Genomic DNA, 15361 nt, shown 5'->3' on the forward strand with positions numbered 1-15361 from the left:
TTAGGAAAAACACTTTTTAACTAAGGAGGGGGGAAAGGCACTGGAAGGTAACCTAGGAGATTAATCTCCTTCCAGAGGTTTTAATGTCAGGGAGGATACTCAGTGGTTTGAGCATTGGCCTGTTAAAACCCAGGTGGTAGTTTAATCTCGAGGGGGCTTTAGGGATCTCTGGGCAAAAATGTCTAGGGGCTTAGTCCTCTGAGCAGCAGTTGGATTAGATGACGCTCCTGAGGTCCCTTCCAACGCCGATTCTACTCAGCATGTTCCAGGCTCCAAGCACAACTTGCCTGGGGGGCTGCCCTGTCATAACAGATAATTAAGGGTAAATGTCCCTTTATTTTGTAGAAGGTTAAGAAGCTCAGACACTGGCTGAAACCTACCAAGAGGACCAATGGGGCACAAAATACTTCAAATCTTGTGGAGGGAAGTCTTTGTGGTGTTTGTTTGTCATGTGTTCGATCTTGGGAAAAAGAGAGACCAGACGTACAACCAGACTCTCCAAATCTTTCTGAATCAGCTCTTCACGTTTCAAAACCTTGTAATAGCCAGCCAAGGCGTGGATAGTCTATATTGTTTTCTTCAAAACTTGTGAATGTTTCCTTTTGCTGGAAGGATTTTTACCTCTGTTTCCCTGTAACTTTGAATCTCAGTGGGGTGTGGGGGCATCCCTCTAGTCTAACATTGAATCTGAATAACCTGTAAACATTTTCCATCCTGATTTACAGAGATAATTTTACTTCTTCTTTCTTAATTAAAAGCTTTCTTTTAAGAACCTGATTGTTTTTTCCTTGTTTTGGAATCCAAGGGATGAGTCTAAACTCACCAGGGATTGGTGGTGGAGAAAGGGGAAGGAGGAATGGTTAATTCCTCTTGTTTTAAGATCCAAGGAGTTTGGATCTGTATAGCTCCCAGGCAACCCAGGGAGGGGAAATCTGAGGGGGGGGGGAAGAGGGGGATGGTTTATTTCTCCTTGTTTTAAAACCCAAAGGGTTTGGGTCTTGGGTTCCCCAGGGAAGGTTTTGTGGGAACAGGAAGTGTGCCAAACACTATATTTTTGGCTGGTGGCAGCGTACCAGATCTAAGCTAGAAATTAAACTTAGAAGTGATCATGCAGGTCCCCGCTTTTTGGACGCTAAAGTTCAAAGTGGGGAAAAAACCCTTGACAGGCGCCAAGCTGCGTGGGGCGTCCTGTCGGTCCCTGTGAGGGCGGTAGTCAGGTTGCCTTTGGCAGCTTTCCTGTGGGAGGTCCACCAGTCCCCCGGATTCGGTGGCAATTCGGCATCGGGTATGCTGAAGCCACGGGACCAGAAGACCTTCCACAGGTGCGCCACTAAATCCACGGGACTGGGGACCTCCCGCAGGCAAGCCGCTGAAGGCAGCCTGCCTGCCGTGCTTGGGGCAGCAAAAAAGCTAGAGCTGCCCATGATTCTATGATAACAAATCCCTGGCTACAATGAACAAAAGGCTTGGATCCCAACAGGTTCGTTATAGCAAGGGTATACTGTAATCATGGTAGCTAATCATATTATCATTCTTGCTAGCAGTAGAGGCTGAGACATGTAACTTCCTGTAATAAACTGGGCACACTTTTTTTCGTGATGCATAGAGGCCTTCTGAACACCCTTGTGTAACCACACTGGCTAGTCATTTCAATCCTCTGTGTGTTCAGAGCACCCCAGAGTGCTGCTGGTGTAGTTATGTGCTCATGTCCTCTGGGCACTCTGTCTCCAGTTCCAGCACTTTGAGACAGCTACCCAGAATGCATAGATACATACATGGTTAAGCAGAGCGCTAAGAATAGACATACAACAAGTGATACAAGTTTATGTTGTTTATAAAAAACCCAAAAACCTACTTTGGACAAAAGCTGAGCTGTGTTTGTTGTAATCGGTTTGGATGAGTGTATCAAAAACTCGTTACAAAAACATGTGCGTATTTGCAGTGTAGACAGGACCTAAGTGTCCTAAACGTCTGAAGCAATTAATCTGTCCACCAAACACTAATCTCTTAGCCCTCAATAAAGTGAGGCCGAGGAGTGGGGAAGGAGGAGTGCTTCTTACCTTTCAAATGACCAGATATCTGGGATGAGCAAAAAGGGTATAGATTTTCCTTTCATCATTCCTACTACTGTAATCAATAATTACTACTCTCATTTGAGGGATATTCCATTACAGTAGTGCTAATGACTCTGCTCTTTTACTTACTTCAGTGGGTACATACCAGCCTTAGGTCTATTACATCCTGAAGCATGAAACGAATCCTGGAGGACGTTTTTCTCTCTTTCACAATCTTCTCCATTTGATTAAAATACTGGTCCATACGGGGCTATAAAAAGACACAAATGCCATCATCAACTCTCAGAAGAGCATCAGAATTCAACTTTACTTGGGCAATCAATTTTGTCCCAGAGTAGTCTACTGAGCATTGCCGCAATACACTGTATGATTGACTCAGGGATCTAGATTTGCTCTGTGTGAAAATGTGCATCAGGTCATGCACACTTTCATGCATGTACTGGACTTATGTATGTATGGCCCAAAGAATGCTTACATGATGTTTGGGGAACGAGGCTGGGATTCTACGGATCCCTGCCTAATTCACTACAAACTTTCAATATATTTTGACTACACAGATAAGTTACCACATCCATACGCACAACATGCTTTCGGTCAAGTTATATTATCATTAAAAATAGCACCATCATTTACTGACAAGAAAAGTGTTTTTTTCCCCAAAGGCTTTTAAATTTGGCCACAGTAAAATCAATTTTCACTAGGATACTGAAAGGCACTTCTATTTATCAAGGGCTTGCCAAACTCTCAAATTACAACCCCCACCCATTTTGGAGCTAGAGCTGTTATAAAAAAAAAGTTGCAAGTTTTTTTTTTAATAACAAAAAAGTTTCATTTTTTCACTCCTCTCATTCAAAAACAGCAGAAAACTTTTGCTTCAGGAGTACTTGTGGCATCTTAGAGACTAACAAATTTATTTGAACATAAGCTTTTGTGGGCTACAGCCCACTTCATTGGATGCACAGAATGGAACATATAGTGAGGAGATATATATACATACAGAGAACATGAAAAGGTGGGAGTTGCCCAACCAACTCTAAGAGGCTAATTAATTAAGATGAACTGTTGTCAGAAGGAGAAAAAAGCTTTTGCAGTGATAATCAAGATACTCCATTTAAGACAGTTTGACAAGATACTTAACATGGGGGAAATAGATTCAATGCATGTAATGGCTCAGCCATTCCCAGTCTCTATTTAAGCCTAAATTGATAGTATCTAGTTTGATAGTAAACTAGATACTATCAATTTAGGCTTACACACATTCAATCTATTTGGGGAGGGATGGCTCAGTGGTTTGAGCACTGGCCTGTTAAACCCAGGGTTGTGAGTTCAGTCCTTGAGGGGGCCATTTAGGGACTGATCCTGCTTTAAGCAGGGGGTTGGACTAGATGATCTCTTGAGGTCCCTTCCAACCCTAATAATCTATGAATCTATGATGATTCACTGGTGGACTTGTACTTGGGTGGCTAGCCTGTACTGCTGCAGCTGCACTGCTCATGGTACCCAAGCCAGCAAGGTTCAAGCTAGCTTGGGTATGTCTACATGTGCTACAATCACACCTCCAGTTGCAGTGTAATCATACTCTTAGTGGCAGAACTCTTATTGATGTCAATAGTGCAGGACTGAAGCCTTGAGTGATACAGCTAGTGTGTAGATGGGGAGGAATTGAGGAAAAGTATTGTTACTTACCCTATAGTAACTGAGGTTGTTCAAGATGTTGTAGTCAATGTGGATTCCATGTACATGAGACCAGATTTCTTTTAATAGCTGTCTGCCAGGGCTGCACATATTTTCTATGCCTCCTAGTACTCCCATAGCAGGGTCATGGCCCTCCCTTAGTTCCTTTGCAATTCAAAGCCCATTTAGCTGAGGACTCTGAAAAGCGGGGATGAAGGGTGAGTCATGGGATCCACAGTGACAACAACATCTCAAAGAGTCACAGTTACTGTACGGTGAGTAATTGTACTTTCTTCTTCTAATAAGAATATAGCAGTAGGGATACATTACCGATCACCTGACCAAGATGGTGATACTGACTGTGAAAAGCTCGGGGAGTTTAGAGAGGCTATTAACATTAAAAACTCAGTAATAATAATGGGGGATTTCAAGTATCCCCATATTGACTGGGTACATGTCACCTCAGGACGGGATGCAGAGATAAAGTTTCTTGACACCTTAAATGTGGCTGGGAAAACACCACAGCAGCCCAACACAGTAGCATTTAATTTCAGAAAGGGAGACTACACAAAAATGAGGTTAGTGAAATAGAAATTAAAAGGTACAGCGCCATAAGTGAAATCCCTGAAAGCTGCATGGAAACTTTTTAAAGACATCATAATAGAGGCTCAACTTAAATGTATACCCCAAATTAAAAAACATAGTAAGTGAACCAAAAAAGTGCCACTGTGGCTAAACAACACAGTGAAAGAAGCAGTGAGAGGCAAAAAAGCATCCTTTAAAAAGTGAGGAAAATAGAAAGGAACATAAACTCTGGCAAATGAAGTGTAAAAATATCATTAGGAGGCCAAAAAAGAATTTGAAGAACAGCTAGCCAAGACTCAAAAAGTAATAGCAATTTTTTTAAAGTACATCACAAGCAGGAAGCCTGCTAAAGAACCAGTGGGGCCCCTGGATGATAGAGATGCTAATGGAGCACTCAAAGGTGATAAAGCCATTGCGGAGAAATTAAATGAATTCACTGCATCGGACTTCACAGCCGAGGATGAATTCACGGCTGAGGAAGAATTCATTTAGTTTCTCTTCAATGGCTTTATCTCCTTCCGCATCGCGATCGTCTAGTGGCCCCACTGTTGTACTTTTTAATTTCTGTTTCACAAACCTCCTCTTGAAGCTTGTTCCTTCGTTGTTCTTTTGTTTTTTATTGGGATATTTTTGGCTTTAACTTTAAAGAATGTTAAGTGTATCTAGCCCCCATCACACTCTTCCCTCTCAACTCCCTCTCAAAACTCTTGTTATCTGCTCCTGTTCACTAGCTCCTTTCATCACTTAGGAACAGACTTTTTAAAGCCCGGGTCTTCCTGAGTAGTCCTGACCCTAGTTAAGGCTTGATGGGTGATAACCGGCTTAGAGCTCAAAGCCTCGTTAAGAAGCTTTCAGCCTTGCCTAGCAGGTCGCTAGCTCAGCACACAGTCCCCTAAACAAACAGCAACCCACCCGGGGATCATTGTAAGGATTAGGACTGGTTTCCATTGTGATCCCTGCAATCCACCAAACTGCAAGGAAACTCCCTTCTAAGAGCAGCTGAAAACAATTAGCTCAGTTTCCAGAGTTGTGTCTGATTGAGTTCTGGCAGGCAAATCTGAATACGTCTTCATCTCTTGCCTGGTTTGCATGAAATAGAAGCAGATGGCTAATGCCAATGCCAATAGGATTGAGTTAATCTAATGTTTAATGCAGTAAATTACACTTACATTTACTGGAAAAATAGGGGAAGGAAAATGCAGCAATGCAGCGTGAAACATTTATCTCATCACAATACAGCTTGTGATCACAACACAACACAAGGTGAATTTTCAGAGAAAACAATACAATCAGAAGACTTGTCTAAGCCGGTGATTGCTTTGATAAAGTTTAGGTCAGTCAATGTGCCTTGCAGATGTTACCATGAACAATTCATTTGATGATGTTTTTCCATATGTAACACAATCCCCAAAGAGCAAAGAAACTGGAATACATTTTAAGGCTTTGGGGACTGCGGTTGACAGATTAAGATTCCATGTGTAAAAGGAAGATATTATGTATGTCAAATACTTTTTAGGTTGTGTAGCTGGGTGAATTACTTGGAAACAGCTAAACAGCAAAAGGAATTAAAATATTTCAGCTGGTGCTTAATGTAGCCAACAGTACATAATATATTGGAAAGGGGTGGGAAGGCAATGAGACAGGGTGGGGATGAAACATTCTCAGCATCTGAACATGACAGAAATTCCTAGAGAAAACAACGGCAACTGAAAGCACCGAGCCCTGACTTTTGCATCCCTGTTCAACCACTGTCACTCAGTCTCTTTTTTACCTTTGCTTTCTCAAAGTCCAAGTCCTTGCCGATGGTGGTGAGCAGGCGGCAAAGGCACTCCAGGGACTCTTCATCATGGTTCTTGAGCAGCTTCACCACACAGTCATGCATGATGGCCTCTGTCAGCATTTTCAGTTTGAAGAGTTCACCGATGAATTTGATGTTTCCGATGGATCTCCGTCGAGCCTTGTCCTTGGCCTCTTCCAGCTCCTCATGGAGCCGTGTCTTCTCCTCTGGCTGTAGAACAGAAAGGGGAATTCTAGAAAGCATGCACATGGAAATCACACTGTAGCACACGCTTCTGAAAAGCTAGAGTTACTGCTGTTCACATCCCCACTCTCTTACTCCATAAACTAAGAAACATATAAACATAAGGGCTTCAGTTAATGCAAACAGCTTTTTTATTAAACCCAACCACAGTAACACAAGAAATCAAAATTTTCCAAAGCATCCATAGCAGTCCTTCAAGATTGCCTTGGCTGGGATTGGTCCTGCTTTGAGCAGGGGGTTGGACTAGATGACTTCCTCAGGGCTTTTCCAACTCTAATCTTCTATGAGTCTATGATTGGACTATCAAAGATCACTGAGATTTTATGAAGAAACTCACAGTGGTAGCAGCTTCAAGCTCTTTTTGCTTCTTCTCAAAGACATCATCATCAGCTTTGTCTTTTTCAAATTCCTTCTGGCAACGATTCAGTAGCAACTTGCGGAAATTTACTGTGCTCCCAGGCTTATCTGCCATAGGTACTTTCAGCTGTATCCAAGGGAAGAAAAACACAGGGAAAAGCACGGTTAAACCTTGACATACAAAGGATCTGATCTAATCACTATCAGTTACATTTTATTACATATTTTATAAACAGTTATAGAAGAGCTTGCAAGGCTAATACAGTTAAGCATCTTGCCAGTGTTTTCATTAGACAACCATATTTTTATGAGTTTCAGAATTCAGATATGGAATTTTTCTCCATACTAAACCTTGTCTGACAACATCTTGGTCTAAAAGTAGATTATGGTTTCCCTACAAAGAATCCATGATTTTTTTTAAATAAGAACATTTTAAAATACAGATTTTTATTATGCATTTCAGATTCCAGAGCTATGCCACAACAATATATATTATTGTTAATAAACATTCAGAGAACACTAGTTATGTATCGTCTATGTAACAGTACGCACACTGTAGCTAAATCTTATCAGGTCCATGATTTTCAGGGTTCATTTCAGAAATGTGCCACTCTGGGGCAGTGCTCCACCAACGACAAAAACAGGGATCAACACTTGGAAAAAAAGGGGTCATTCTCCAAATTTCACGGGTAAATGTTTCTTACCTTAAGTTTGGTGATTTGACCCTCTTTTATCTCGCCTGAAACTTTCTGATACCTGAAATGGCTTTTCTGGGGGCAGTGTTTCTTGTCTCTGAGTGACAAGAGGTGCTATTTCTGGTAGCATTAGTTTTCTCCATCACTACCTCTCCTTCTCTGTTTTCCCTCCTCTTCTCTACTTCTACCCCTCTTTTCTCCACCCTCAATCTCCATTTTTCCTTTCTGCACTTTTAAAGTACCGATTGTGTTAGATGCTGTAACAGGTCTAATGACTGACACTAGTAGTGTGACTGATGCCTAACATAAGGAAAATCTCACTTTTACTGCCAATAGCATGGCCAGCAATCCTTGACTGTATTGTTTGTCATGGTGCACCAATAGGATAAAAATCACTCAAGTATTATGTAGAATTGGAATTGTGTGGCCAGGGCACAAGCCTGTGGCCTGAAATGAACTCTGGACGTCAATTCCAAAAAGGCATTACATTCTATCATAGATCAGTAATAGTTCTTTAATCTGCATGTCCATTTCAAGATGGCATTTGCACCATTCTGCTACTGAATAACTACTGGAGCGGTTATGAAGTATCACACTGATGACCTGTGTATCTGTTTTCATGAGAGTCACTGCAGTAATGAGTCAGGATACCTATTTATTAATTTAAAATGTGCCTTGATACAGATTTACATAATACACATCATAGCCTTCTCTCTATCAAATAAACAACCAGCTTTAAAAAGTTTGTGTAAATATGCTTTTACATAATACACCATAAACACTGCAAAAAGCCACTATAAGTGTAATTGAGAACACAGCTGAGAATACAAAACCATCAGTGATAATGAGACTCAAGACAAAAAGAGTGGATTGATTGTCAGAACCCAGGGTCAGTTTGTGGGGCTGGAATTTAGGAATTGCCTCAGCTTTCTACTTGTAAACTGAACACATTTGCTCTGGAAATCAGTGACACAACTTGAATCTGGAGTCCTGTTTTTATGGAGCTACTTTTAGGGCTGAACTGCAATTTAATCACAAAATTTTCAAAGGTGCTCAGCGCCCTGTAACTACAAATCTGGATATCATTTTAGCATCACTCCTAGTCAATTCCACTCTGGGTTTTCTGGGTGCATGTGTGTCCAATGTATACATGTAAACACAATTTTGTAATGTAAGATTTTCTCAGATACACTAACAAGTTCAGTAACAAATACTAAAGGGTATAATTCTGCCCTGGATGTGTTTACATGATTCCCATTTTAGTCCATGGGAATGATGTACAGCAAGGGGAGAACTTACCCACAGGAAACTTCTGTTTGACTTTTGCCACTCTTACCGTTACGAGACATCTGCACATATTTGCATAAGCCACAGAGAAGCTGGGCTCATCGATAGCTTTCTCAAAGACCAGGTCAATGACTCCTTTCAGCCTCTCTTCTGTGTCTACAGTCAGGTCTGTTACTTGCTTCATTAGCTGATTGAACATCTGTGGTGTCAATTTGTTTAAGATACTTCGTACCTTGCGGAACAGTTCCTAAAGATGTCAGTAAAAACAGTAAGTGCAGAGCACAAACACAGCAAGATTATAGGAAGTGATCTGAATAATGAACTGGTATGTATTTTAAAGTCATGTGTAAGACCACCCCAGAAATTCACTGGCATTCACAAAGTGTATTGAGACTGTTCTCACCTGGGTTTTTATATTTTCTGGGTCCTCAGCCTGGCTGTCTCTTTTCAGGCTCGGCTTCCAGGCATTTTCTGCTTTCTTCAGGTGTACATCTTCTTTTACACATACAGTGATGATCTTCCTGGGCTCCCTCCTCTGGCTTGGCTGTGATCTTCTTGGTCCAACATTCAACAACTAGGACGAAAACATTCCTTATTGTATCCCATTTAATACTCACTGCTCACAATACATGCTCCAGTACTCAAGTAACAGCTGTGGGTGACAATACAATCAATCAACAGTTCACCCTACTACTTCTATGAATTCCTCTCAGACAATAAATTGTTCTAGATCCCAGCTTGGAATCTGTGCAATGCAGATAAAAGGGACAAACAGAAGACACTCTTCCCTCTGTCAGCCAACATCACATAAATAAAATAACATGTGGAGATATACCTCTCTCATAGAACTGAAAGGGACTCCAAAAGGTCATTGAGTCCAGCTCCCTGCCTTCACTAGCACAACCAAGTACTGATTTTGCCCCAGATCCCTAGGTGGTCCCTTCAAGGACTGAACTCACAATGCTGGCTTTAGCAGGCCAATACTCAAACCACTGAGCTATCCCTCTGAAAGAGGATGAGTGCTACCAATCAGTCAGAACCTCTTCTATCCCACCACACTACTTAAGATCTGTGGAACTGATTCCCAGGAAGTTTTGAAAAATGGAGACTATTAAGATAGGAGGTCACAGTAAAAGCATGTTTTAGGACTAAGCAGTATCTTCCTGTCTATTTGAAACATGCAAGCTCAGACTAGTAAGTTATGTTCTTGGTAAAACTGCTAGACTATTATTGATGTTTCAGCTGAATTTGATTTTAAACAACAAAGCTATTTTTGAGTTGCACATAGAAAAGAGGGTCAATTCACCTGAGGCTGAGTAATCAAAACAGATGTGATTCATATTTTGTCTAAAAACTTCACTGCTGGAGGAATGTAAACTTTTCTTTTGAAACATAGCACTCACCACCTCCCACAGAGTACACAGCATGGGAGAGTTTATTCCATCCAAAACCACACATGAACAATGCTGATGGTACAGTAGAAAAAGATCATTTGTATTGGCAAAAGGGTATAATACACACGCCTCACCAGAGTAATCTTTGGACTCTTGTTTAAATACTAAATGTACTGAATGGTGCTCTAACTCTCCTATCTCTGAGTGTACTTGATAGTAATGCCTGCTTACTCAATATTAAGTTACATGTTTTGTCAACAAACACTTGTTAACAAAACATATTTGACACTTTTTCTGTGCTGTACACAACTTTTACATAAAATTTTGGATACTTCAAAAGCCAATCTCTATTTGACAAAGCGATTAATCCACAATGTTGAACCAAAATAATCTGAGTTATTCAACTGGCTAAACTGATTACATGAAAAAAATATGCTTGTGGGCTGATGCCCCGCATGCCAAGTTTCAGCCTAAAACACATTTTTGGCAGAGTTAGAAAACCCCAGAGTATAGGCACTTACAATAGGAATATAATAAATAGTTCACTTTGACAGCATAAATGCTTGTTGCTGATAAAAAAAATCACAATATACTAATGGTCACTAATGGAGTTTAGTTTGGCTTTTCATTAAGTGATAATGACATGACTGGACCACTGTCATGGATGGATATAAACTGTTCAGGAAGGACAGGCAGGGCAGTAAAGGTTGGGGAGTTGCATTGTATATAAGAGAGGAGTATGACTGCTCAGAGCTCGGTATGAAACTGCAGAAAACCTGAGAGTCTCTGGGTTAAAGTTATTAAGTGTGGCAACAATGGGTCGATGTGTGTGGGGGAGTCTGCTGATAGACCACCCAGACCTCAGGTGCATGGATGGTGGGACAACGGCGTTTCTTTGCAATAGTCAGAAGTTACTAGATTGCAGGCCCTGGTTCTCATGAGGACCTGTAATCACCCTCATATGCTGGCGAGAGCAATTCCAGCGCGTGCACAGACAATCCAGGAAGTTTTGAAAGTGTAAGGACAATTCCTGGTGATAGCCTGGAGAACCAGATCAGGGCAGGAGTCTTCCTTGATCATGTTGCTCCGACAAATCAGGGTAAGAATTAGCTAGGGGAAGCAAAAGTGGCCATGGAACCTGGGCGGCAAGTCGACCATGACGATACTTTGAGTTCAGCATCCTACAAAGAGATAGGAGCAGAGCAGGAATATGAACCGGGACTTCAGAAAAGTAGACTTTGACTCCCCAGGGAACTGATGTACAAATCCCTTGGAGACTAACAATGAGGAGCTCTCTCAGGAGAGCTGGCTGTATTTTAAAGAATCCTTATTGAGGTTGCAGGAAAAAACCATCCTGATGTGTAGAAAGAATAGTAAATATGGCAGGCGACCAGCTTGGCTTAACAGTGAAATCCTTGCTGATCTTAAACACAAAAAAGAAGCTTACAAGAAGTGGAAGATTGGACAAATGACCAGGGAGGAGTATAAAAATATTGCTCAGGCATGCAGGAGTGAAATCAGGAAGGCCAAATCACACTTGGAGTTGCAGCTAGCAAGAGATGTTAAGAGTAACAAGAAGGGTTTCTTCAGGTATGTTAGCAACAAGAAGAAAGTCAAGGAAAGTGTGGGCCCCTTACTGAATGAGGGAGGCAACCTAGTGACAGAGGATGTGGAAAAAGCTAATGTACTCAATGATTTTTTTGCCTCTGTCTTCACAAACAAGGTCAGCTCCCAGACTGCTGCACTGGGCAGCACAGTATGGGGAGAAGGTGACCAGCCCTCTGTGGAGAAAGAAGTGGTTCAGGGACTATTTAGAAAAACTGGACGAGCACAAGTCATGGGGCCGGATGCGCTGCATCCAGGGCTGCTAAAGGAGTTGGCTTGCATTATCTTTGAAAACTCATGGTGGGGAGGTCCCGGATGACTGGAAAAAGGCTAATGTTGGTGCCATTGGCCAGGGAGCTTCCTCAATTTTAAAAAAAGGAGTTGGCGAGATTGCAGAGCCATTGGCCATTATCTTTGAATCTTTGAAAACTACATGGCCAGTCAGTCCCCTCATGACTGGAAAAATCATGCTACTGTAGTGCCCATCTTTAAAAAAGGGAAGAAGGAGGATCCTGGGAACTACAGGCCAGTCAGCCTCACCTCAGTCCCTGGAAAAATCATGGAGCAGGAAGGAATCAATTCTGAAGCACTTAGAGGAGAGGAAAGTCAGGAACAGTCAGCATGGATTCACCAAGGGCAAGTCATGCCTGACTAACCTAATTGCCTTCTATGAGAGATAACTGGCTCTGTGGATGAGGGGAAAGCAGTGGATGTGTTATTCCTTGACTTTAGCAAAGCTTTTGATACGGTCTCCCACAGTATTCTTGCCGCAAGTTAAAGAAGTATGGGCTGGATGAATGGACTATAAGGTGGATAGAAAGCTGGCTAGATCGTCGGGCTCAATGGGTAGTGATCAATGGCTCCATGTCTAGTTGGCAGCCGGTTTCAAGTGGAGTGCCCCAAGGGTCGGTCCTGGGGCCGGTTTTGTTCAATATCTTCATTAATGATCTGGAGGATGGCGTGGACTGCACCTCAGCAAGTTTGCAGATGACACTAAACTGGGAGGAGTGGTAGATATGCTGGAGGGTAGGGATAGGATAGAGGGACCTAGACAAATTAGAGGATTGGGCCAAAAGAAACCTGATGAGGTTCAACAAGGACAAGTGCAGAGTCCTGCACTTAGGATGGAAGAATCCCATTGCTTTCAGCTACCTGAAAGGGGGTTCCAAAGAGGATGGATCTAGAGTGTTCTCAGTGGTACCAGATGACAGAACAAGGAGCCTCAAGTTGCAGTGGGGGAGGTCTAGGTTGGATATTAGGAAACACTATTTCCCTAGGAGGATGGTGAAGCACTGGAATGGGTTACCTAGGGAGGTGGTGGAATCTCCTTCCTTAGAGGTTTCTAAGGTCAGGATTGACAAAACCCTGGCTGGGATGATTTAGTTGGGAATTGGTCTTGCTTTGAGCAGGGGGTTGGACTAGATGACCTCCTGAGATCCCTTCCAACCCTGATATTCTATGATTCTATGATAATGCCAGTGGAACCAAATGTTGTCACAGGATAATGATCTCACGCACTTACACGCTTCATAAGCCATGACAAAGCACTGAAAAGAGTTCTGTGGTATAGAGGGTTTTTGTACCAACCTACTAGCCTTTCATGTATGAAGACATGCATTCAAATCTAATTTCAGGACACGTATAAATGAGTCTAACAGTCTCATCCTAGTTCCCATTTGTGCACAAAAGCCACAAAATTGCACAAGTTAACCCATCACACCGACAAGATTAGCAGAGTTGTATTACAGTGTATTGGCAGACACAACTGTGTGGAAATGTATACAGCACTTGCTTGCGCTACACTTTGTTGAAATCCATGCCATCAGTCATTTCAGTTCCATGACCACTGAAAATTCACTTTCCATTTTCATTTAAAACATGTTCGCTCTGGCTTGATGCTGGTGTGATATAACAAAATCTGCTTAGAGCCTAATCAATTTATAACCAATATTACAAAGTAACTATTCCAGGCTCTAAGAGCCTTTGCAAATGTACAACTACGTAAGACAAAAACTTTCCTTCATACTAAAACCAGAAAACAGACAACCAGACACAAAATCAAACCCAAACACTATCTGCTTCAGCCATAAACACCAGCCCTTATCATGCCTCATCCTTCCTCTAGTGAGGCAAATGTGCCTCCCTCCCCTGAGGTGAAGGAGGGAGCGTTACACGCCCCTGGGAGGGCAGAGCCTAAACCTCCCCGCCTCCCTCGCAAGAAGGAGAAGGGTGGGGCCGGAAGTATAAAAGACCAGGCCCGCAGCCCATTCAGGGTGAAACCCACGGAGGGGAAGGATGTCCCACTGGTTCGGCAGGAGCTCGAGGCAGATCTCCTGCCTATCCCGGTCCACACCCCAGACGCGGATGACGACTGGCCTGGAGTGCTTGCCACTGTTTACCCAGAGGAGCCAGACGATGCCTGGATGCCGGAGGTACCTACCCCAGGGGAGGCAGAATGTGGCCCAGGGGCAGCTGCTGTAGGGCTGGCTGCAAAGCCCAGAACCCCAGTGTCGGCGTGTTGTGGCTGGATCCCCGCCGACCCCGGGGCAGCAAACGCTGCCCCTGCCAGGGCCCTGGGCTGGGACATGGTGGAATAGGCAACTTGTATGACTGTTTGTTTGCTGGCTGCCTGAGCCCTGCCCAAGCTGTAACCATCCCCCTCAAGACAGTTTGTTTGCTGGCTGCCTGAGCCCCACCCAGGCTATAGCCAGCCCTCGTTGAGACTGTTGGCTTGCTGGCTGCCTGAGCCCTGAAGGCCCAGGCCCCCAGACAACGTGTAAGACTGTTCGTTTGCTGGCTGCCAGAGCCTCGGCCGACTGGCACTCAGGGAACCAGAGAAAGGCTATTGCAGCCCTCCAGGGACTTCTCTCCCCACCGAGTGAGGGAGCCTTCCACTTCCCAAAAGGCTAAGGCTTGGTCTTCACTCAGTATAACTATGTTGCTCAGGGGTGTGGAGTTTATGTCACTATAACTTAGTCACTCAGGAGTGCAGAAAATCCACACCTCTGAGCAATGCAGTGCTAACTCCCTAGCTCCTGGAGTAGACAGTGCTATGTTGATGAGAGGGCTTCTCCTGTCAACACAGCTACTGCCTCTCTCAGGGAGGTGGAGAACCTGCCCTATGGCATAGGTAGCATCTAGGGTAAGCACTACAGGAGCTCTGCTGCAGCTCTGTATGTGTAGAAAACCCTTAAGTAAAGAAAAAAGTTTGCAGGGTGCCCTGAAAGTAAACAGATTTGGGCTCTCCCTAAACTGAGGGCCCTTCATGGAAAACAGCTTGCCAGAAGCCCACTCTCCTTTACACCAATGGGGTTCCAGCTTGAGGGACCCTTCATTAACTGCAGATGTGCCAGTAAAGCATGGAGAGAGAGGTATCAAATAGGCAAGTCCCAAAACATTTAGGGCTTATAGACACATACAGGGGTTATAGACACAGTAATTCCTCAGTTAAGCAAAACGATGTTATGCGAATCCAATTTCCCCATAAGAACTAATGTAAATGGGGGAGTTAGGTTCCAGGGAAATTTTTTCACCAGACAAAAGACTGTACATTTATATATATATGGAGTGACTGGATAGCATAGTGGTTAAGAGCACCGCCCTTTGATACGGGAGACTGCCCTTTGATACAAGAGACCGGGGTTCAAA

The 15361-nt window shown here is 43.1% G+C and overlaps 1 protein-coding gene across 22 annotated transcripts in view; it reads right to left on the reverse strand.

Moving 5' to 3' along the window:
• The window catches only part of EIF4G3 (eukaryotic translation initiation factor 4 gamma 3), a 499287-nt gene that overhangs the window by 73248 nt on the left and 410678 nt on the right, over positions 1-15361 (reverse strand). For 21 of the 22 annotated variants that reach the window (XR_012654775.1, XM_075060289.1, XM_075060273.1 and 18 more), the window contains 5 exons: positions 9118-9288; positions 8764-8961; positions 6713-6859; positions 6106-6342; positions 2221-2325 (listed from right to left, as the gene is read on the reverse strand). Coding sequence is in view for 21 of the 22 variants with exons in the window: in XM_075060289.1 (XP_074916390.1) it covers positions 2221-2325; positions 6106-6342; positions 6713-6859; positions 8764-8961; positions 9118-9288 (858 nt within the window). In the remaining variant the exon portion in view is untranslated. Of the gene's footprint in view, positions 1-2220; positions 2326-6105; positions 6343-6712; positions 6860-8763; positions 8962-9117; positions 9289-15361 lie in introns of those variants that run through there. The other variant, XM_075060293.1, reaches the window with a different exon arrangement.

Source organism: Chelonoidis abingdonii, chromosome 23 (genome assembly GCF_003597395.2).
Source record: "Chelonoidis abingdonii isolate Lonesome George chromosome 23, CheloAbing_2.0, whole genome shotgun sequence".
NCBI lineage: Eukaryota > Metazoa > Chordata > Testudines > Testudinidae > Chelonoidis > Chelonoidis abingdonii.